Source organism: Sylvia atricapilla, chromosome 22, assembly GCF_009819655.1.
Source record: "Sylvia atricapilla isolate bSylAtr1 chromosome 22, bSylAtr1.pri, whole genome shotgun sequence".
Lineage (NCBI taxonomy): Eukaryota > Metazoa > Chordata > Aves > Passeriformes > Sylviidae > Sylvia > Sylvia atricapilla.
Genome location: NC_089161.1, coordinates 3,534,118 through 3,556,117, shown reverse-complemented (window position 1 = coordinate 3,556,117; position 22,000 = coordinate 3,534,118). Strand labels below are relative to the sequence as shown.

At 46.8% G+C, this 22,000-nt stretch overlaps 1 protein-coding gene across 3 annotated transcripts; it reads left to right on the top strand.

Moving 5' to 3' along the window:
- Window positions 1–48: 48 nt before the first annotated feature.
- On the top strand, window positions 49–20,709 carry DNAJC11 (DnaJ heat shock protein family (Hsp40) member C11). Of its 3 annotated transcripts, none has more exons than XM_066334279.1 (16): window positions 49–166; window positions 3,438–3,567; window positions 5,581–5,654; window positions 6,849–6,950; window positions 11,015–11,143; window positions 11,698–11,820; window positions 12,385–12,458; window positions 13,416–13,605; window positions 13,947–14,032; window positions 14,474–14,590; window positions 15,534–15,689; window positions 15,821–15,890; window positions 16,014–16,071; window positions 16,699–16,841; window positions 17,290–17,419; window positions 17,976–20,709. In XM_066334279.1, exons 1-16 carry the CDS (start codon window positions 95–97, stop codon window positions 17,999–18,001), a joined length of 1,680 nt encoding a protein of 559 aa, XP_066190376.1. In that variant the 5' UTR covers window positions 49–94; the 3' UTR covers window positions 18,002–20,709. The 3 variants fall into 3 exon arrangements, with proteins under 3 accessions (XP_066190376.1, XP_066190377.1, XP_066190378.1); XM_066334280.1 differs by having other exon boundaries at window positions 63–166; window positions 3,366–3,567; XM_066334281.1 differs by lacking the exon at window positions 5,581–5,654 and having other exon boundaries at window positions 63–166; window positions 3,366–3,567.
- Window positions 20,710–22,000: the final 1,291 nt, after the last annotated feature.

Below are 22,000 nucleotides of genomic sequence, written 5' to 3'. Positions count from 1 at the left end.
GGGGGAGCGACGCTCACGCGCGTGCGCGGGCGGTCAGACCGCCGGGCCGGCAGGGGGCGCCGCAGCGCGCGGCGCGGGGTGAGAGGTCGGGACGATGGCGGCGGCCTTGGGCGAGGAGGCGCCGGACAACGAGGACTACTACGGGCTGCTGAACGTGCGCCGCGAGGTGCGGCCGCGGGGCCGCGCGGGGCGAGGCGGGGGCGGGCGGGGCGCGGCGGGGCGGGGCGAGACCCTCGTGGGCGCCGTGTGGGAGCGGCGCCCCTGCAGCGTGTCCTCCGCCCGGGCCGGGCCAGGCTGCCGCCGCTGCTGCCGGCGCGGGGCGGGAGGGCTCGGGTCGGGCCGCGGGGCTCCCGGCTGGCTGCGGCGGGTGGTCGCCGATTGAGGCCGAGAAACGGCCGTGGTCTGCTCCGAATTGCGGAGGTTTGGGCGCTCCCGGGCCGTCCTGATGCAACTCCGCGCACACGGGGCACACCGCGTCCCCTCGGTCGCGGGCTCGGGCACGGCTGTGGAGCCTTCCCGGGCGTTTCCAGTTTGGAAACAGCCAGGGGTTTTTTTGCAAAACAGTTTTCTCGCCAAAAAAAAAAAAAAAAAAAAGGAGGCTCGAGAGTTATTAATTTCTCTTTCAAGAATAGATGGGTATTAATTTATATAGGTTTGTTGCACCGAAACAGTTTGGAATTTAATGGGAGGCAACTGAGCTTTTTATAGTAATAATTAGGCAGATCTCCAAAGAGCTGGATGTAGGAACTGCGCTGTAGCTTATTTCAGAAAGTGCTACTGCAGTATAGTTCTGTTACATGTATTTGTGTGTGTATAAATATGTATAAACAGCCCATCAAGTCGATCAGCCCTAGGTGTGGCCATTGTAGTTGGACAAGGCTCCTGCAGAATCGCCACTACTGCGTGCAACTGGAGATCCAGACTTGGAAGCGATTCAGTGTGATAGCTTGGAAAAATTCCCTTGGGGACTCCTGTCACTCCCTGAGCTACGGAGACAGTCTCCTGTGCCTCATGTGTGGGAATCTGCTGCGCCCCTGAAGGAACAGCATGTGATGGTCATGCTGTTTGCAGAACTCCCTGATGCTGAGCTCGTTTTAAAGGAATTTCGAGCCCTCAGTCTGGTTCGCAGCCGGCAGGGCCATGCTTGTACATTCCTGGGGAGCTTTCGTAATTCCCCTCCAAAACGTCAGCAGCAGCGTGCAGAGGTTAAATCAGAGAGGTGGGAACTGCGCAAGGGTTGTGACTGCTGGGGGTAGTTTAATGGTTAACTCAGCCAGGCTTCCGGAGCAGGACATTCAGGTTTTGTACAGCGGCGAGCTGGAAACTGAATTAAAGCGTTCTGCAAGGGGGTAATTTCAACAGAGAGGAGTGGGTGCTTTGTTAATTGCCCCTTGCTAATTATCTTCAGCACTGCTGTGCTGTAGTGGATGTGGTGAACAGCGTGTCTGGGTGCTGAGCTTGGAGCTGCAGTGACCCCATGGAGGCAGGATCCCGGGAGACAGGAATTGCTCTGTGTCTATGTGAATGGTTCATCTTTTAGACTTGTTAGTCTGCTAAAAGCGTGGTGCTGTTTGAGACCTTAAATAAGGCCTTTTAATGTTGATCGGAGTTTTGATAATAGAAATGTAGCTTACATACAAATATTTGTGACAGCATTTCCTGGCAGTCCAAAAATGCTGTCAGGGTTTCTGTAGTGGTTTTGAAGATGCTGTTGCTCGTGGAATATTAAACCAGTGACCCAAACTACTCAGTAATGATGAAATGCCCAATCAAACATTTTAGTGAACATGGCATTTATGAAAAATGAACCTGCTCGTTTCTATTATATAATCAATAGCACATTAAACCATTTATCATTAATTTGATTTAAAAATGCCATTTTGGGCTTATATGTTCCCCTGCCTTCCCAGTCGAGTTTAAATTTGATATCTGAGAAAGCACAAGGCAGTAAAAAGAAAAAAAGGTAATTGTAGCTGTCCTTACCAGCAAATTTAGCAGCTCCCCTTTTGCTGTATCATTTCAAAACATCATCAGGCAACAACACAAACGTGCAGAAAAAAGATTCTGAGCTGTCCTCAAATCTAAATGGATTCCTAGCATTGTGACCCAACTGAGTTTCTGTGATGGAAACTCTCCTTGCCACAAGCAGTAGAAAAGATGTTACTTTAAGAAATATATTTAGGTAATATAAAAGGTAATTTAAGAAATTACCTTTTAGGAGCTTTATTTCCCCAGTGAAAGCTGGGAACCTGTGACAGCTTTGCTTCTTGAAGGGTGTTAACAGTAAATGGCATTTGTGTCTGTAAATCCACTCCTGAGTGCCCCCCTCACTGACTGCACTGGGTCCTGGCTGTGGCAGTCCCTGGGGACACCCTGGTCCATCAGGTTTTGGTTATTTTACTCTGAGTGTTCCTCCAGGAATGGCTTCCTGTGCCCAGGAACTGGTTCTTGCCCGGACAGTTTGGGAACTGGATGGTTGGGCTCTTTCAAGCTCTGCCTGGGGGAAGTTCTGGTTGATTTTAGCAACTGCACTTCTAAAAAGTAGGTGTTAAGCAATCTCCAAGGAATAGGCAGGAACTGCAATGCAAGGGATGTAGCAGGCTGAGGTGAGAGGGGGGAGATTACCAGGACTCTCTAGAGTCCAAAAATAGCGTTGCTGGGAGATGATAAATGGGAGGAGCAGGGGTTTTTCTCTATTGATTCTGAAAGAGCCATCCTATTCCTTGGAATGAGGCCAGGTGCCATCTGAGATCCCAGTGGCTGCAGTAAAGGACGAGGCAGGTTCCTTCTCGATGCATTTGGCGGCACACTGTTCTCATGGATATCACTCTGTGGCTTTGTGGGCAGGTGATGCACCTTCCTCCTTTGCAGCACAGCACAGACCCTGCTGGGGAGCAGAATGGGGTACTGGGGAGCACGAGGCTGGTGCTGGGATGAGTGTAGAACCGTGGGTTTACATTTCTTACGTTTACAGCTGTGGAAAGTCAGTGCTTTTATATAGTTACAGTGTCCCCTTGAGGGTTAAGATTGAAATATGAGTAGAATTTGTTGCACATCTCTGGATTTACGTATTTTTATCTGAGGCCACTTTGCTTTTTCTTGCTTTTCTGATTTGGAGGGGATAGTAGTTGCCTAATACAACTAAAGTCTGAACACAGATTGCTTGGGTGGTGGGGTTTTTACATAACTTTTATACCTGGGTATACACTGATAAGCTGGTGAGGTCCCTTGTTTCATTACGGATAATGTCAACAATCCTGGTGTGATAATTGAATATTTTATTAACTTCTGTAACGAAGCAATAATCCATTCTTGATTTTGGGCCAAAGTAGCACAACGTAACAGCTGACGGACTTCCCTTTCAGGGCTGATCTTGAGAGTGGCCTTTTGGAAGTGGCGTTGGCTGTCCTTGAGTTCGTTTTTGGTGGTTTCCACAGGCCTCCCAGGAGGAGCTGAAGGCCGCGTACCGCCGGCTGTGCATGCTGTACCACCCCGACAAGCACCGTGACCCTGAGCTCAAAACCCAGGCTGAGCGGCTCTTCAACCTCGTCCACCAAGCGTATGAAGGTCAGGGGGACCTTGGGAGTTCTTGGGAGAGCCGTGCCTTCATGCTTTTTGAAGCTATTTGTTATTATTACAAAGTGATAATGGGATTTGCTGATGCTTACCAATGCTCCCTGCTTCTGTACCGTAAGTCGGAGGAGAAATGCCATGTAAATGCTGCAGGGAAGGAGATGTGGAGTGTGTGTCTTGCCTCCTGCATGTTGTAAATGATCTTCTCATCACTTCCCTTACTTCTGAAGAGCTCTTCCATGGGAGAATATAGACTGAAAAGCTTCAGAGAGACAATTTCATATTGTATTGATAAACTGCTGCATCCCCGAGTTCTGTTCCCTGCCACCTGGCTGTGGTCTCCATTTCCAGCAAGTTTTTCTATAAGCTCAGGCTGAGAGGAGGACAACTGATTGATAGCAGTTCGAGTTTATTCTCGTGCCAAAGCCCTTTTCAAATACTTTGAATTAAACTGAAATTTACTTAAACCCTGGTGTGCAAGTTGCACTTGGAGTGCAGGTGGATTAGAAGCTGGTAGGAATCATCCATGTTACAAACCTGGTGCCTAAAACTCAGTCCTGGAGCCTAAAGAGAAACTAAATCAAAATGCTGAATAAATATTCCCCCATTCAACCTCAAATATGAGTGAATATTTTTTACAGCCCTGGTTTTGACTGATAAGCCTTTGTTCCTTCCAGTTGGTCTTGAGCATGTGTGGAGTCTTTCCTGTTTTCCCTAGGTTAGGTATTAGGACATGTGGAAGCTTTTGCTGGGAGAGCAGGGAAAGTCTTACCTTGATGACATACGGAACAAAAACTTGTAATGCTTCAGTAATTTCATTTTAGTGTGGTGAGTGGCCTTCCATTAGAGACAGCAGCTTCCCTTTGAATTTTCTGGCTGCTCCTGGCTCTGCCTTGCAATGAACATGGAAATTGATGCTCATTTAGTACCAAATGTGAGCGTAGTATGTTACAAGCAAAAATTTTGCCATCTTGGAAATGAGCCACTCCACCTCCTGTCTATTTTCTCTTTTTCCTCTTCCATCTCTTTAGTCTCACACAACAAAAGATTCATTTTATCAGAATTCATAAAAAGCAATGTCTGCCTGTGACATTTAGCAAGTCCAATAATATTCCACTAGCTCAGACCAAAACTCAATTATCAGTATAATTCCCTTTTTGCCTTACTATACTCCCCCAGCTCCCTGGGGACACATCAGTTTTCTCACAGCCTCAGGAATACATGAGAATGATAAAGCCAGTCTTGGAACCCTGGAGGAGGAAATAGTGATGATTTTTTGATTTTTTTTTTCTTACAGAAAGTTGTGTTATAGGAGCTTATGCATTTAAATACACCTTACCCTTTAGAGACCCTTTCCTAATTCTGTGGCCAGTCTTTTTCTAAACTAACTGTTCTGCAGTGTCCTGTTGTGTTGGGTGACATTTCGGGAGGTTAGGATTCTACACACACCTTTGCAATTTCCCCTTATTGATGTTTGGCAAGGTGTGAACTGCCTCGTGGAAATTGCTTTGTTGGTGCTCGGCATGTACCATGTTTGGGGACTAGGTGGAAAGGATCAGTGGACATGGATAGTGAGGAAGATCAAAGGAAGCACCACAGAGCTCTGAAAGCCAGACAGAGCTGGGTAGCAATCCCAGGAAGAGCCCAGGGACTGCTCTGGCCAAATTGTTCATAATCTCTGTGTTTGTTAGGAGCTTGTGTCACCTTCAAAGAAAGCAGTGTTAGAAACACCCCCTGCACATTCACTTAGGCTGGATGTCTCTTGTGTTCTTGCCACTTTTCTGTTTTAGAAAAAGGAGAAGAAAAATTTGGATTTGTTGGGGGGAAAAGTCAGTATGTCTTCTCAATAAAGCACGTGGAAGCATCAAAGGGGTTAATGTGCAACTGTAGAACAAGCTGTTTCCGGGATCTGTGCTTGGATTCCAGATACTGTGAGTGTTTCGATCTGAAATCTGAGGAGAAGACCAAAAACTGAGTTTTCTCCTCTCTTTTGGTTTCAATTTACAGTGCTTAGTGATCCACAGACCAGAGCCATCTATGACATATATGGGAGGAGAGGACTGGAGATGGAAGGCTGGGAGGTGAGAGAATTTGAGCACGTTATGGCCAGTGGCCTTGACTAAGCCCACCTTTATTTGCCATTGTTCTATCAGCTGCACTGACACCTGGCTGGTAAAAAATGCTTGTTGGTTTGAAGGCATCCTTGGTTAGTTATTGCTGTCTCTCTCTGTCCCTGCTGGAACATCATGATGGATTTTCAAAGAACCCTTTGGTTTTGCACTTGACAAGAGAACAATAAACCTGACATTCAGAGTTCCCTGGAAGGATATTACCATGACAGGCAACATCTTTATCTGAGACAAATGTGTCATTATTGTCCATCTAGTCCCATCTTTTTCATCCAAAACTTGGAGTTTTTTTTCAGCCTCAACTAGCTTCTGAGTTTGAAATGACTTTTTCTTCCTGGGATTTTTGGGGTAGGTTGGGGTGAGGGGTTTTGTGGTTTTGGTTTGGTTTAGTTTTGGTTTGGTTTGGAGGGCTTTGAAACAGAATTTGTCCATTCATGTCTGTCCAGCTCTTGAGTCCCTTGCCGGCCTCTGCCAGCCTTAGTTGATTGCACTATGCTGCTTGAAGCAGAATCCTATGGTATTGGGTCAGGTCAGCACCAAGGTCAAACTTGGAGTCAGTTGCTAGAAATGTGGAGCAGATCCAGCGTGTAACAGATGTTTTTGAACTGCTCTTGGCTGTCTTGATCTTACTGTGAAAAGCCAAATCCAATAGTCTTTTTGTCCATTCCAAAACTAGGCCTGTGTAAACCCCTCATTCCCTGAGCCATGTCAGGTAAGCAGCTGTGAACCAGCATAGCCTAAAATCACACAACTCTCGCAGAATCAATTTACCTCAGTCCAGACTTTGAGTTATTTCCATTTTTGTGTTCACACCTGGTAGAGCAGTTAATGGATCGCTGACAGTAACAGCTGCACTGCAGTGTCATGTGGTTGTGGTTGGAAAGCTCTTTGCCCTGGTTTTGTCAAGGGAATGGAAATAACAAAACCATTTTCCCTTCTCTCAAGGCATGGGGTTTTCTCTCATGCCTGCCCTTTGATCTGGCCCGGGTACTTTGATCCAAACTCTGCCTGTTGAGATTGGTGGCTTTCAGCAGGACAGCATGTTAGTGCATCCTGCATCCAAGGGCCTCTAACTCCCCAGCCCTGCAATGCCCTGAGCCGCTCTGTCTGGTAATTGTTTGGTGTTTTTCATTTCTTTTTGAGCAGGTTGTGGAACGAAAGAGAACTGCAGCTGAAATCAGGGAAGAATTCGAGCGTTTGCAGAGAGAGAGGGAAGAGAGGAGACTGCAGCAGCGAACTAATCCAAAGGTAAGCAAAGACTTAATCCTGGTCTCAAGAGTGTGTCTGTAATGATCACCACTGTGCAGGGTGTTCTGAGCCTAGGTGAGGGCCTGTAGGAAAGAGTCCCTCAGGTGTCTACACTTGCTGCATGACTTTATGTCTTTTGCATATGCAGTTTCTCTGCATAATATAGGGCAAACAGCTCATTCTTTGAACAATCCCCCTCTGAATGTTGTTCTTTTGTTAGAGAAACATGTTGAGACAAAATACCTTTTTCAGCAATTTTCAGAAACTAGACCTAACACTGAAATATTTATGATTTCTTTCCAAGTTTTCTAAATAAAATGTATCTCACTGCATTTATCGGACAGGTTTTCCCTTTGGCACTGCTGCAGTGTCACAACAATGCAGGGAGCTATTCAAATGCAGCTTGAAACCAGCAACAAATCTGAGGCAGCCTTAAGCCAGCTGGGCAAAGTCAACCTGAACAGGGCTGGGGGTCTGCCAGTGTCGCAGTTAGTGCCTCTTTTTGGAAAATGTGATTGTGCCCTCAGGATTTGAATCATCCCAGATGTTGTTCCCATCTTGGTCTGTTTGAGCAGCAGACTCTGACCCCAAACTCACCTCACAGCTAACCTTGGCTGGTCAGAGGTGCTCAGGAATACCATTGGGATGGCAGGGAGAGATGGACATGGCGATTGGCCAGAGAATCCATAGCTCAGATTCAGGGTGTCTTTGCTGGCTCTTGGCTTGATGAGTGTGTGAGGCAAACACAGGGTTTGTCAGGATGGTCCTTGACTGAAGTTTCAAAGCTTGTTGAATCACAAAAATCTTGGTTCTTATGTAGTGACTAACATTATGCAAGAGCTGCATCTAGTATCAACTAAGCGAATTCATATGTTAGTATAAAGTCACAATATCTTCTGAGTGGACAGATGTGGGATTGCAGTGGTGCTTAGGACTGGATCCTAAGGAAAACATACATCTAAGCTCTGCTTAGAGAGATATTTTGGGCTATTCATCTTGGCACCACCTTTGGATCTGCTCTTAGCAAAGCAATTGGACTGTACAGATCCCGAGTCTGTGGGTTGTGCATAGACACTAAGAACTGGTTTGTACTGGAAGGGTAAATAAGCATAAAGTCTTGTGTGAGTATCTGTTGACAGCTTTATTCCAGGCAGGAAGGGATTTCTGGGTGCCACAAGCCAGGCAGGGCAAACTGTCCCTCCCTGCTGGAGGTGCAGGTGAGTGGGGTCAGAGAGCTGTTCCCAGAGAGGGGCACGGTGATCTCCCACCCTGCTGCTCCCTGCCTCAGGAATGTGACATTTTCCCTGGGCGCCTCGCCGTGGCTGCGAGCTGCACTGTGAGCCTCAGCCTGTGTCCTGGGATAAAATTAGCCATCTGGGTGTTTACAGCAATTGCCGGCTGGCAGCCGATGGAAATGCCTCTCCAGGCAGTGTTCCCGTGGAATTGGGGAGCGCAGCTGGGATCGTTTCATACACGAGCGCAAGTTATTTTAAAATTTCCAACATTTTGTCGGTTCTGTAAAACAGTTCCGCAAAAAAATAAAGCATTTTAACCAGAAATGTTGAGCAATAACCAGATGTAGGCAATTTGGAGGGTTGAAATTGAGTCTCCTATTTGCTTTTAGAGCTTTGTTTTTGCCTTCAGAGATGTGCAGAAGGGTTGAAAAGTTCATTACTAGGTTTAAGAAGAACCACTTCCTGTTAGGAGAAATTAAATCCAGTTATTTTCCTGCTGTGAAAGGTCTATATGTAAGGAATGCAGAACCCTCAAGTCAAAGCCTGGCACAACTTCCAGGTATCACCTTCCTGAAGGTAAATCCCTAAGAGCAAAGTAAGGAGGAAATCTATTTTCTTCTGGCACATCTACAGATTCCATCAGTGAAGTCTGTTTCCTATTCACAGGCTGGCAAAAATAGGTGATTTTAAAAGCTGATCCCAGCTCTGATGGTTCTGTGGTGCCACTCCTGCTTCCTGCCCTGCCGAGCTGCTGCTCTGTGCACCACTGACTTCTGAGCAGGCATCACAGCTCTCTCCTGCTGCTCTTCCTTTGGGGAGGGCTCCTCATTTCCCAGGTTGGAGCAGGTGGCTGATGGGAGCTGGGAGCAGCAGCAGTCCCCTCCATTATCCGGCAGCATAGGGGTGCTCTCGTTCTCTGGGAATATTTTTAACTTTACCATCTGCTGCTTTTCCTGTACTTGCGCCTGAATCAGTTTCCTTGCCAGGATCCACAGACCTCTGAGGGTGACTTCACCTGGTTGGCAGGAGGTGGAGGGTCTGCCTAGGGTCCACCTCTCACCTCAGGAAAAGGCAGAGAGGAGTAGGAGCTCTGCTGGGGAGCGGGGAGGGAACAGGGAGACGCTCCTTTTCTCTGAACGGATCTTCATGGAGAGGTTCAGGCGTTTTCCTTTTTCACTTTGGAGGGATAATTGCTGTACAATTCTGATGTGTGAAAAAGGAAATCCTAACATTTTGAGTGTGTTTTAGAGAAAGGAAGTGCAATGAATTTCAGGAATGTGTTTGGATCTTGATGCATCTTTCCAAAAGGTGCAGCATTGTGGCACCAGTAAGTCAAGTACAGTGAGATGGTCTCCAAATGGGTGTTTGCTAACGCAGGACTGCGCCCTTCAAGGGTGGTTAGAGGTTTTCCATTGCTTCCCTCTTCTTTTGGCCTTGTTTCAAGGAACAGCATGGCATAGGAGAGGGCTGAAACTGGAGAAGCTCTAGGGTCTGGAGTCTGTTGAAGGTGACTTTGCAGTTGGTTCCTGAAAGTGCAGAAAGGGCAGGAGCTGGTTGTTGGTGCCACCACCACGCAGAACAATGAGTATAATTGCTCATAATATTGGAATTCACCAGCTGCCAAGGGTGGTTAGTAAAAAGCTGTTCCAGGGTTCTACTGGAAAAAAACACACCTTTCAGTTTTAAAATATTTGTCCAATTTTTGCTTCATAAGTAATCAGAAAATAAGCATCAAGAAGAGATTGGGAATCTCCACAGCAAATAGATAGCCTGGGAACACAGGCAGAGAAAAGGTTCAAGTCCTGTCAGACTCTGCAGTTCTTCCATTTTTTATGGCCTAGCATTTGATTAGAGTGGAGCAATCAAGGAAAAATATTCCCTCAGACTGAAATAAGGATTTATTCCAGCCATGCTTGGCCTCACTGTGGGAGGGGTTTGTAGCTACCTAGCTATTGAGTTTCCATATCCAAACTGCTCAGAGTTCAGCCTGTGCTTGTGCACAGAGGGGAGGTTTTATTGCAATCCGTACATTTATAAGAGCTGAGATGCTGTCAGATGAGTCCATAGGGAAGGTTTCCAAAGCCTCTTGAAGTTATATGACCCAGACAAATACCTAATTGTGCTCTTTTCAAAAAACCACACTCCTGCAGTTAGTCTGAGGGAGCACAGCAGCAGGTAGCCAGGCTATTGTGCTCTGGCCTAATTTTTTGTAGGAATAAGTTCTTCTATGGTCTGAGGAAGGAAATATTTACCACTTGCTAAAAATATGACTTTGTCAAGCCTTCCTTCTGATCACAAAATATAAACTAGAAAAAGAAATCAAAATATTTTACTAACAAGGTCAGTTGCAAGTGGTTGATACAGTTCAGTACTAAGTTGGTTTGGGTAACTCATAAGAAGAAGCCTGTAGAGGTTTTCTGATCAAGTTCCATTGAAGAAAATCAATTTCTAGAATATATTATTTCAACTTTTAAATACTGACAGAGCACAGTCAGTTGTGGGGAAAGAAGAAACCTGCTGTGTAAAGGTGTTCTACCTGCTTCTGTAATGTGTCACAATAGAAAAATGACCTCCCGGGATTGCAAGTTGAGTTTGTGCTGAAAACCTGCCTTTTCTCCAGTCTGTTTGATGATTTATATTATTGTTTTGAAATATTGCAATCATTCACTTTTGTCTTGGGCATTAGGAAATGCATTTTAGAGTGGTAAAAGTAATTGCAGAACAACGGAAAACTGCAGAAAGATGTAATCATACACAGGGATGGTTCAGCCACTGTGTACGCCGGATGTTTGCTAATACTGATTGCCTGTTTCACTTGTCATCCCTCAGGGAACAATTAGTGTGGGAATAGATGCCACTGACCTGTTTGATCGCTATGACGAGGAATATGAAGATGTGCCTGGGAGCAGCTTTCCCCAGATTGAGATAAACAAAATGCACATATCCCAGTCCATCGAGGTGAGGAGGGTGAATGCTGCCGTGGAAGCAGGGCGCGAGTGAATGAAGCACCTCAGAACACGCTGCTCAGGGGCTCTTAACAGGGTTTGGGGGGCACACGGTGAGGGAAGAGGCAGCTTGGGGCCAGCAGAATGGTGGGTTGGCTCTGTAGCCTTTGGGCAAGTGGTCTGTGGGCTGCAGGGGTCCTGCCCTCCTGCCAGTGGAGACGCTCAGTGCCCAGTTCTCACTGAGCGGGCTGTGTTCAGTGGATGAAAGCAAATGGCACCCAGTCCTGAGGGTGTGCATAAGGAAAAGGGTGGGAGGCATTTCCTCTTTCAGAGAGTTGTAGAAATTTAGTCTGCTAGAGAGATGAGAATGGTTTACAGCTCAAGGTCAGGTACATTACAGGTGTCAAAAGTGTCTGGTACTGTAAGAGTTATCTGACTTTTTGCCATGCTTGATGTTTGACTACAAAACCATTTACAGTCTGCAGTGGTGATTATGTCCTTGCAGAACATGCACTAAATGTGTGAACGGGGATCAGTGTTTCTGGAAACAATATATTTCTTTTTCAGGCACCACTGACTTCCACAGATACAGCAATACTGTCTGGTAACCTTTCCACCCAGAATGGGAATGGAGGGGGATCAATTAATCTTGCACTGAGACGAGTGACATCTGCCAAGGGATGGGGAGAGGTAAGACTACACCTGTTATGCAGTTTTATATGCAATCTGTTACCTGCTGTTCTATTTTTTGAGGGGGAACTTTAGCTGTGGTTCATCTCTCATTTTCTATGCTCTGTAAAATGTAGAAAAAGGAATTTGAGACAAAGAAAAGACGAAACCTTGTTTTTTCTTATTTTTCTCCCCTCTCCATTGGCCAGGCAACTTGGACTTCCCTTGTGCAGACAGAATTGTTACCTGACGTCTCTAGTCTTTCTGATTGCTCTGTCTGAAGGCACAGTGCTGTGAGCAGGCCTTTTAGGGCAGAGTTTTCTCCATATTCCCTGAAGCAACCAAAGCAGGAGCCAATAGCAGTCACCTGTAGCTTTACAAAACTGGCTTTGTTTTACCAAAACTGGCTTTGTTTTATGAGCTCCTCTGAATGCAAAGCTGCAGAAAAGGGAGGGTGCTGAAAGAGGTGGTAAATGTTACTCAGAAGTGTAAAACAGCTGTGATGAAAATGATGCTTGTGACATACTTTGTCACTGTTTTAAAGGATGTTTTCTTGTAACACTCTGGCACTGTTCATTTCAACAGCTGGAGTTTGGAGCTGGAGACCTTCACGGACCTCTCTTTGGGCTGAAGATATTTCGTAATCTTACACCAAGATGGTAAATATTAGAAAAATGGCCTAGTGGCTAATATTCCACAATAAGGAACTAAATTACTTGAAGTCTCTTTCACATAAATTTTGGATTAGTTTTCTGTCCTACAAATTAAGGTATTTTCTCTTTAGACTTAAGGTCGTACTTGTATTGTCAAAAAGCCTGCATTTTTTCTGGGTGTTGATGCCCTCCCTTTTCATATTTCCAGTTTAAACGAGGTCTCTGTTCCACAACCTTAGATTTGTACTCGATTTTGTAATGATTCATCATACTTGAGACAGGATCTCCAATCAGAGCAACAGAAGTTTGCTCTGGGAACAGAACAAAAAATGGGGAGCTCTTCTGAGGCTTCCATGTGTGAGAGGGAGTTTCTGACAGAAAACCAGAAGATGATGTGTCATATTTTGGAGAAATAATGCCAAATTTGCCACTAGCATCATGTCTGTTCACAAATGAACAGAGGTCTCAGGTTGCAAAGGAGACTACAAGGTAAGGCCTGTGATTGGAGCCATATGTCAGATGTCAGAGCATAATAGGACCTCTTGTAGGTTCCCTCTGTTTACATTTTCACATTTATGAATCTGTCATTCCTCAGAACTTGTACAGGATGCATGTTCCCCAGAGAGTGCTTTAGCGCTGGCGTTTAGAGCTGATGCTCAAGGATTATTAAATAGCAGGGCTGCTCTGTGCCCTGGGCTGTTCTGCAGAGACCAGGGCAGGAAGGGGAAGGCTGGCTGCCTGGGCAGCTCATGCACAGACAATAAACCAGGGCACAGCCTGCTCTCCTGGGCACTGCTGTGCTCAGGGCAGTCTGAGTAGTTGTTACTTTTCCCTGAAAGCCTCGAGCATCATGCTTTTTGCAGGATGGTCTCCGGCCACTCAGTAAAGCTGGGCAAGGACTCCGAGGCCAGCTGGAAGCCTGTGGGTTTTTTTCCACTGACGAGTTTTTCCTCCTTTCTCCAGTTTCATCACCACAAACTGTGCCCTGCAGTTCTCCTCCCGTGGGGTCCGGCCCGGCCTCACCACGGTCCTGGCCCGCAACCTGGACAAGAACACCATGGGCTACCTGCAGTGGCGCTGGGGCATCCAGTCAGCCATGAACACCAGCATTGTCCGGGACACCAAAACCAGCCACTTCACTGTGGCAATGCAGGTGAGAGCCACAGGCAGGACAGTGGTCCTGTCCCATGGGGGAGAGCAGCCTCACCTTCCTGTCCCAGCAGTATTTTGCCTTGGGTTTAGAGGTTAAGGAAGCAGTTGGTATATCTCATGTTAGACTTGATATAGGTAACCTGGTTTTTGGCAGAGCACAGCTCTTGGCGTTGTCATAGGTGATGTGGGTCAGCTTAGAGTAGGGTCAGGACAACACAGACAGCAGAGGTTGTAAGTGGCAAGCACTGCTTTGTGTTCTGTGCTTCAAGGTTGAGAAAGGAAATCGGGGGGCAGCAGTGGCCAAAGGCATGTTTTGATACATTTGTGCCTCTTGTGTTTCAGCTGGGAATCCCCCATTCTTTTATGATGGTTAGTTATCAGCATAAGTTCCAGGATGAGGATCAAACACGAGTGAAAGGTTCTCTCAAGTAAGTGCTTAAGAAGGAATTCACACTGTTCATACCTGAGGGCTCTGTCCTCTCCTGCTGTTGTAGGCCTCCAGGTTCCACACAAACCAAATGCTTCTGTGGCCTTTGGGAGCCTGCTTTTCACTCTTTAAATCTGGTAAAGACTGAAATGAGTGTCTTGGAGGCTTGGCCCTGTGTGCCTCTGCAGTTAAGTGGAACTTATAATACTTGTGTATGATCTCTATATCATCCCCAACAAGAAAGCCAGAAGTTCTTGTTTACTACTTGGCAAGCTGGAAGGTCTAATCTCACCTTGGAGATACACCGTGAATCTTCCAGAGGCCAACATCTGCTGCAAACAGATGCATTTCCATGCTTTACTTGTTTGGGAATTACAGGATTCAGTAAAGAGAAATTCAAGTGTCTTCTCTGTCTTAACAGTTCTTGGTTCTGTCATTCTAGGGTTGGTTTCTTTGGGACCATAGTAGAGTACGGAGCAGAGAGGAAGATTTCCAGACACAGTGTTTTAGGAGCCACCGTCAGCGTTGGTGTTCCTCAAGGAGTGTCCTTGAAAATCAAGTCAGTTCAAGATCTCAACTCTTTATTGCAGAGGCTGACCATAACCTCCGTGATTCTATTTCCAGTATTCAGGTGGGAAGGTCCCAGTCCCAGGTCAATACAGGTGTATTGATACATCACTGGGAGAAGGTGCAACTGCCCTCATCTCTAATGCAAGCTGTAAGCCTGTTGTAAGCAGTGGGTGCCTTCCACTAGTGTGACTCACAGCCTAAGCCACCTGTCTCTGTGTGTGCATCAGAATATTCTGAAATAAGCTTAGAGTGAGATTTCAGTGAATGGAAGATTTCTGAAAATATTAGTAGAGATGGATTCCATGTGTATTATGCTGTATACAAGTGGATGCTTGAATTAGGGAATTGGCATTATCTAATGCAGGTGATTGTACCATTAACAAGGTGCAGTTCACAGAGGGACAGAGCCCATTAAGTGTTCTGTCTTGTGGTGCACTTGAATTAAGGCCAGCTACAGGTGGGATGTGAAACTGCTGAAGGGCCTGAAGAATTCAGGCCCAAGGAAACTCATGTTTTCTAAAATAAATAATATTTTGCTGACATCTGTAACAATAATGTACACCTGCTCTGAAGGCCCATGCCAATATTATGAACACAGGCCACCTCTAGAAGCATTTTCTCTTCTTTCATAAGGACATTTGTCCCTTTTTCTGTTGAAATTAATGACCGAGCAAATTGTCCTAAGATTAAAAAAAGAACTTTAGAATGGTCAGGTACTATCACGAGCTGCTGCTTCAAAGTGTGGCTCTGGCTGGTGTCAGCTGCCTTTCCTGCCGTTGGCTTTTTCAGTTTATCAGGCTTTCACCTTTTTGAGCTCTTCATTCATCTCCCCTCGGTTCATCAGCACACACTGCTGCTAAGTGCTGCTAAGGATCAAGCACATCCAGCTCTGTTTTTCCTTTTACCGTCCCTCTGCTCTTCTTTGTTTGCAGGCTGAATAGGGCCAGCCAGACCTACTTCTTCCCTGTCCATCTAACAGATCAGCTGCTTCCCAGCGCCGTGTTCTATGCCACTGTGGGACCTCTCGTTATCTACTTCGCCATGCACAGGCTGGTCATCAAACCCTACCTCAGGGCACAGAAGGAGAGGTGAGCTTGCACATTCCTGAGGAAGGGCTTGTTTGTGTGAGACTGTGGGTCAGCTGCAATTGGGGTGGGTAAGCAGACCCTGTATTTGAATCCCATGTATTCCTGATGAAATGTTGCCTCCCTTCTGCCAGAGAGCTGGAGAAGCAGCGGGAGAGCACAGCCAGCGACATCCTACAGAAGAAGCAGGAGGCTGAAGCTGCAGTGAGTCTTTCTTGTAACTTGGTCCCCTTGGTGAAAGGAAGCTCTTTTCACTCTGGACCGTTCACCTTTGGCCACAGTGTCTGACCCTGTGTGATTTCTGCTCTGCCACTTGTGTTGTGACAGGTCCGGTTAATGCAGGAGTCAGTCCGGAGGATAATTGAAGCAGAGGAAGCCAGAATGGGTAAAGATTGTGATATCATTTGCTTGTTCTATAAATTTGGAGAGAAGAAGGAACAATGCAAAGGTGTTATTTCTTCATTCCCACTCCTGATGAGGTGCAGCACAGCTGCTGCTGCTGCACATGTAGTGGGGGAGCCCCATTATGACTCAGCTCCAGGTGTCTGAGCTTAGGAGGGATCACAGAACATTATCTTGGGACATGGTGTGAAGTGGATCAACAGACTGAAAACAGCAGTCTGGATTCACCTCTCCCCAGAGAGGTGTGTGTATAAATAGGTGCAAAAGTTGTAGTCTGAAGTTGAGTTTTCACTGATTTCTCACTTATGTGGTTTGCTCCTGGATCATAGTGGGAATCTGATCTCTGATAGTTACTAGCAATTTTTCACAGAATGTTCCAAAGTGAACTGAAATCCACTTGGATGTCACATCAGTGTGGCACTGAGGTCCTTTCACTCCATTCTAGGGCTGAAAGTTGCTAACAAACACCAAATAAAAGTGTTGTTCTTTGTTGGGAAGCATGGGTCCAGGCCAGGAGAATTAAATCTCACTGAAAGCAAGAGAAAATGCTGAGATGTCATTTTGTCAGTGGAAGCCTTCCTTCACAGTTGTGATTTCCTGGCAAATGCAGGTCTGATTGTAGTGAATGCCTGGTATGGGAAGTTTGTTAACGACAACAGCAGGAAGAACGAGAAGGTGAAGGTTATAGATGTGACTGTGCCTCTGCAGTGCTTGGTGAAGGATTCTAAACTCATCCTCACAGAGGCCTCCAAGGTACGTAGCTGTTCTGTCAAAGCCCAGATTCAGGGACTCAAATGTGTGGCCCAGAATTTCGTTTGAACCATGTGGTGTCCTGCCAGGGGATCTCTCCAGTGGTTCTGGATCAATTCAGAGATGCCATTTACATACCAAGTACTACAAACTTCCAGGAATTTCTGTTTCTCAGGGCTTTTCCACTGCCAATTGTCTGCACTTTGGGACAGTGAGTGTTCCAGACCTTGGGGCTGTACATCAGAAACTTCCCAACCCCCTGGTTTACTTTTATGCACCAAAAAATTATGGAGGTGATTCCCCAGTGTCTCACCTTGCTGGCAGCAAAATTCCTGGGTTGTTTTTTTTTTTTTGTGATATCTTCTCCTGGCACTAATAAATGTTTTTGGCCAGTTGGGAGAGCTGTGAAAGTCCATTCCCTGATGCTCAGTCTGTCCTTCTCTGGTTCAAGGCTGGGCTGCCAGGCTTCTACGACCCCTGCGTGGGTGAGGAGAAGAGTTTGAAAGTGCTTTATCAGTTCCGAGGAGTTCTGCACCAAGTGATGTCAGCTGACAATGAGGCCCTTAGGATACCAAAGCAATGTAAGTAGCACAGACTGCCCAGCATCTTCCTTGGAGAATCAGTAATGGACCACTTCAGCTCTGTGGTGAAGTGCACAGAACTGGGGTTACTGGAATGGACTGACCATGACTTGCCTCTGGAGTAAGGCCTAAAAGAACTCAGCAGCAGCTCTGCAGCTGTTTGTACCAGCTAGTCTGCATCTCTAACCAGGGCTGGAAGCAGAGGCCTCCCACAGGTGCCAGTGCCCTTCTGTGCCAGTGTCCTTTTGTCTCCACTTATCTTACCTGCCAAAATATTTTCCCTGCTGGAACAGCTCTGTGAAACTAGTATCTGCCTGTGACAATTTTTCCTGGCACCCCTGTGGGTGTGGTGGGTTGGCTCAAGGGCACAGACCTTTGTTTGTCCTAGACCAGCTCCCTGCCCAGTGCGAGCAGCACATCCACCTGACAGAGCTTCCAGAAGTGCATTGGAGGCAATTTGAGTTGTGCCTAATTAGTGTCCAGAAATGTTCCTGCCTGTCCTTGGTACAGTGGTGGGCTCCAGCATGTGTCCACCCCTTGTTCTTCTCCCCGACAGCTCACAGGATCGATGCCGACGGCTAATCCGGGGAACGCGCATCTCATCTCTCCTGGGTCAGCTGAAACGGCAGAAACCTCCCCCGGATGCTGCGAGTTTGAACAGAGACACTTTTATTTTTACTGTCTGTATAGCAGGCAGTGTCCTGCCAGTTCTGTTAGGGACAAAAGGACAGACCCTGCTGCTCCAGGTGGCTCCCAGGCAATATCTGAGTTGTGGCTTGGCACCCAATAAAGCAGCGTGACTCTGAGTGCACAGTGCTTTCTGCCCAGGGGCTGAGCAGACTCCTGCTCCCAGCTCGTGCACTCACACCTCTCTCCTGGCACCCAGCAGGGATGAAGACCTGTTCTCACTTCTCCACGTACTTCCTGGGGTAGGTAACACACTTCCTCCTTCTCCTGAGGGGAATTTCAGTTCTCTGGCCACCTCCTCGAAGTCCCCTGTGCAAATACTTTTGGAGAGAGGTCAGTGATTGTTTCAATCTCAAATCTGTGTTTGAAATGCACTTGTTAAGAGAAGTATGTGCTTAAATATTAATGAATTTGCCTTTTAAAGTAACGTGGACTTCAGCACCAATCTGTCCAGCTGCTCATTTCCAACACTGTTGTTCCAGACAAGGGCATGGTATATCATAGTTTTATTAATTCTTCTGCCACCCACAACCATGTATTGTCAAGGATTTCCAGAAAAGAGGAAAGTGAGTGAGGGAGAAGGACAGCAATTAATTTCATTTGATTCTGATGCTGCAACTATCTCTTCATATCTAATTTATTTCTAGAAAAAATAAATGCAGTTCATAAAGTAAACCATACCAAAGTGAGGAGAGAGGCCAAATGGATAAAGAGCTGAAAATGTAACACTCATCTGCCCTTTCTGAAAAGCAGCAGTTACAGCACAGATCCATTGGCTTTATCTTGCCTAGAAGCCCTGCCAGGGATTTCCAGCAGAAGGGCAGTCCTGGGCTCCGACAGCAGCTGGAAACAGCACCTTGTACAATCTGTTACACACTGGGTACATCAGCACATCTGAGGCTTTTGCAGAGACAAGGAATCATGGTGGCTGTTCACTGGTCATAGTTTTGCTCTGGCTAAGTCCAGAGCAGCCTTCATTGCTCATGGGTGAGAGCAGAGGGGAAAACACCAATGTCTTGGCAGTGCGGAGTTGCTTTTGACAACTCCTGCTGTAATTCCTTTCCTGACATGGACCTGGCCCCTGTTCTGGGCAGCTGTGGGTCTCTGTGCTCATGTCACTGCACCAGGAGAATGAGATTTCCAAAATAAATGCTTTCCCCTGTAAAAAAAGTTGATATTTTGAAGGGGTGTTCATTTTTTTATTAAAACCAAAACAACGCAGCTGTGACCAGTTCCTGATGCAGGGCTCTATTTCACTTATGGCCAGCGTTCTGTCAATCTGCAATTAAATGTAAAATGTGCAATAAATTATATTCAGCTGAAAAGCAGCTCCCATTCCCTTTGCACATCTAGGAAGTTCCTGAGATGAAACCCCTGGAAAACAAGGGTTGCAGGTTTCGTAAATGTAACAGCACTCTCCAGCCCATCCAGCTTATTGACCTCTGCTGGGTGGGACTGGGCAGAAATCTAAATCTCCTCCTGTTCCTTTTTGATGTCACTGTGTGAGGTGTAGAAGTGAGGAGCCAGCCTGCAGAGACCAGGACAGGGCACAGAAGTATCCCTTGGAGCCAGACACTCAGTCAGCCTCCCCAGTCCCCTCCTCCTTTCTTCTTTGTTTTCTGTCAGTGCCAAGTTTTGCTAAGACTGTAGGAACAGCCCCACTGCAGAACCACAGCCTTCACCACCATATTCTTCTTGTGAGCAGCTCCCATTTTATAGCCACAACTCCTCTGGGACTTCTTTTTATGACTCTGTAATTCAAAATTACCAACAGAATTAAGATAGAAGCTCTAAGCAAGCAAAGCTGAGCTTCCAGCCTAGCTTCCAGTGCGACTTAGTGTCATTTCCAAAAGGTTGAGCCACCTTTTCAGTTTGCCAAGGTGCTCAGGCTGCTGCTTTGATAGCAGCTGGCTGAGCAGCAGTGCCTATGGGGTTGTGGCACATAGGCTCCAGCAGCTTTTGGGTGGTTTGGAGTCCTCGGGGCTGCTCAGTGGTGGGAAGGGAGGGAGCTCTCTCTCAACACGGCTCTGAGAGGGTGTAGAGGGGCTTGGTTTGGGTCTGCCCAAGCCTTCAGTCCTTGCAAGGGGGTGCAATACCACCCCAGGGCTGTTTCTGAGGCTGCAGGGACCCGGTGCCAGGACTGTGCACTCCGACACCATCGGCATCCTGGCCTGAGCCCTGTCCTCCAGCTCAGTCATTGCACCCTTCAGCAGGCCCCTGGCACAAGCCCAGCAGTGTCCTTGCTGTCTTCAGCCACTCCAGGCAGTGCCTGCCTCCCAACCCTCCACCCTGCCCAGCCACAGAGCTCTGTCACCATGTCCCACACTAAGCAGAGGCTAGCAAGGAGCAGCTGCTCCACAGAAAGGTGGGGATACCTGCCAGCTCTTCCTATCCCCACCTGAGTGTATTATTGTTTCAGGAAGAGCACTTCAAGTGTCAAGTCTTCCTGCTGCCTGGCACAGCAGCTCACAACCAATAAATCATAACAGCAGACTCCTGAGTTTGGAATATAACAAACTCATTGTTCATTTGTCTCACATTTAAGAAAAAAAACATGATTCATTAAAAGTTTTAATGAAAAAATAAAGTTCTGAATTAAACTATACATGGCTGAAAGTGATGAACTAAAAGAATGGAGATGTTACTTTTTTATTTCTCTCTGCTGATATTGTAACGTGCTGGACACCATCCACTGGGATAAATCCGAAAAGGGGACAGAACAAGAGTCAGTCACATTGATTAGTGTTGAACCTCTGTGAAAAAGAGCCAGTTCAGTTGACAGTGCACCATTTCTCCCATAAAAGCTTCAGGAACACAGTCCACGGAGGTCCAGTTGAACTGCAGACATGCTGTAAACACAGGAGAGACCAATTTCAAACCAGGTCCAACTCTTGTGCAGTTGTGGCTGGGATCTTCCAAAGCATTTCTGGGGAAATGGCAGCACTGGAGAACTTTGGTTATTTTTCTGGCTGCAAAGGACAGTCAGGCAGCCGTTTGGGGCGAGTCTTTGGCAAACTCCTTGGTAGTTCCACATAGCTTCTGAAGGCAGCACAGCACAGACATGGTTGAGAGATTTCACAGAAGCTGATTTTCTGAACCCAGTCAGCTGTTACAGCTTGGTGGAACGAGATTTTTATCAAGAACCAGGAGAGAAGAGTTGCATGTTGTGCACTTCTGTCACCCTGCCCCATACCGTGGAGCCCCAGGTCTCTGTGGTACTGGGCTGCCTGAGCCTTTGGCAGCCCTGGGGCCGATGTCTGAAGGAGGGCACTTGACCCTGTGTGCTAGCAAGGCCCTCAGTCATCACCAGGACACATCTCCCAGCAAGCCAGTCCTCAGACAAGGCAGTGCTCCAATGCTGTGTGACTGCACAACTCCTGGGGACATGTTCCTGCTGGCACAGCTGGTCTGGCTGCAGCCGCTGTGCCAGCCAGTGCTTCTCTGAGCCTCTTACTGGACAGAGCACACACTGTTCTTCAGGCATAACTTCACAGAAACACCTCCAACCATCAACCCGATTTGTGTGATCCACGTGGATCTGTATGGTCACTGAGGGAAAGTGCCAGCATCTCCCTGGCCTTGGGAATGAGCTGTGACTTCCCATCGTGGTCCTGAAGGAATTCCCGTGGGCTAAGGCCCAGGAGGTCCTGTCTGCAGTGCTGGCCAGGGCTCAGTGCTCTCCTGTCCACTCCGCACCAGACCTCATTGCACTTCATCCTGTAACTGCATTGCCTGGATTCACTTTGATCTGTGTCATTGCTACCAGTAGAATAAAGATTCTGGCTTTTTGGTTACAGTCCAGTTTCAAAAAACAAACAGCAAAAGCAAAAATCAACTCAGCTGTCGTACCTGGATGGACATGATCAAATTCCAAACCAGACCTGCCAGGTTCTA

Bases quoted from the DNA above. Each gene is read 5' to 3' on its own strand.
- DNAJC11 (XM_066334279.1), top strand. From the start codon at position 95: ATGGCGGCGGCCTTGGGCGAGGAGGCGCCGGACAACGAGGACTACTAC. The intron at 13,606-13,946 runs GTGAGAGCCACA...CTTGTGTTTCAG, and splicing joins ACTTCACTGTGGCAATGCAG to CTGGGAATCCCCCATTCTTT. The intron at 15,891-16,013 runs GTGAGTCTTTCT...GTGTTGTGACAG, and splicing joins AGCAGGAGGCTGAAGCTGCA to GTCCGGTTAATGCAGGAGTC.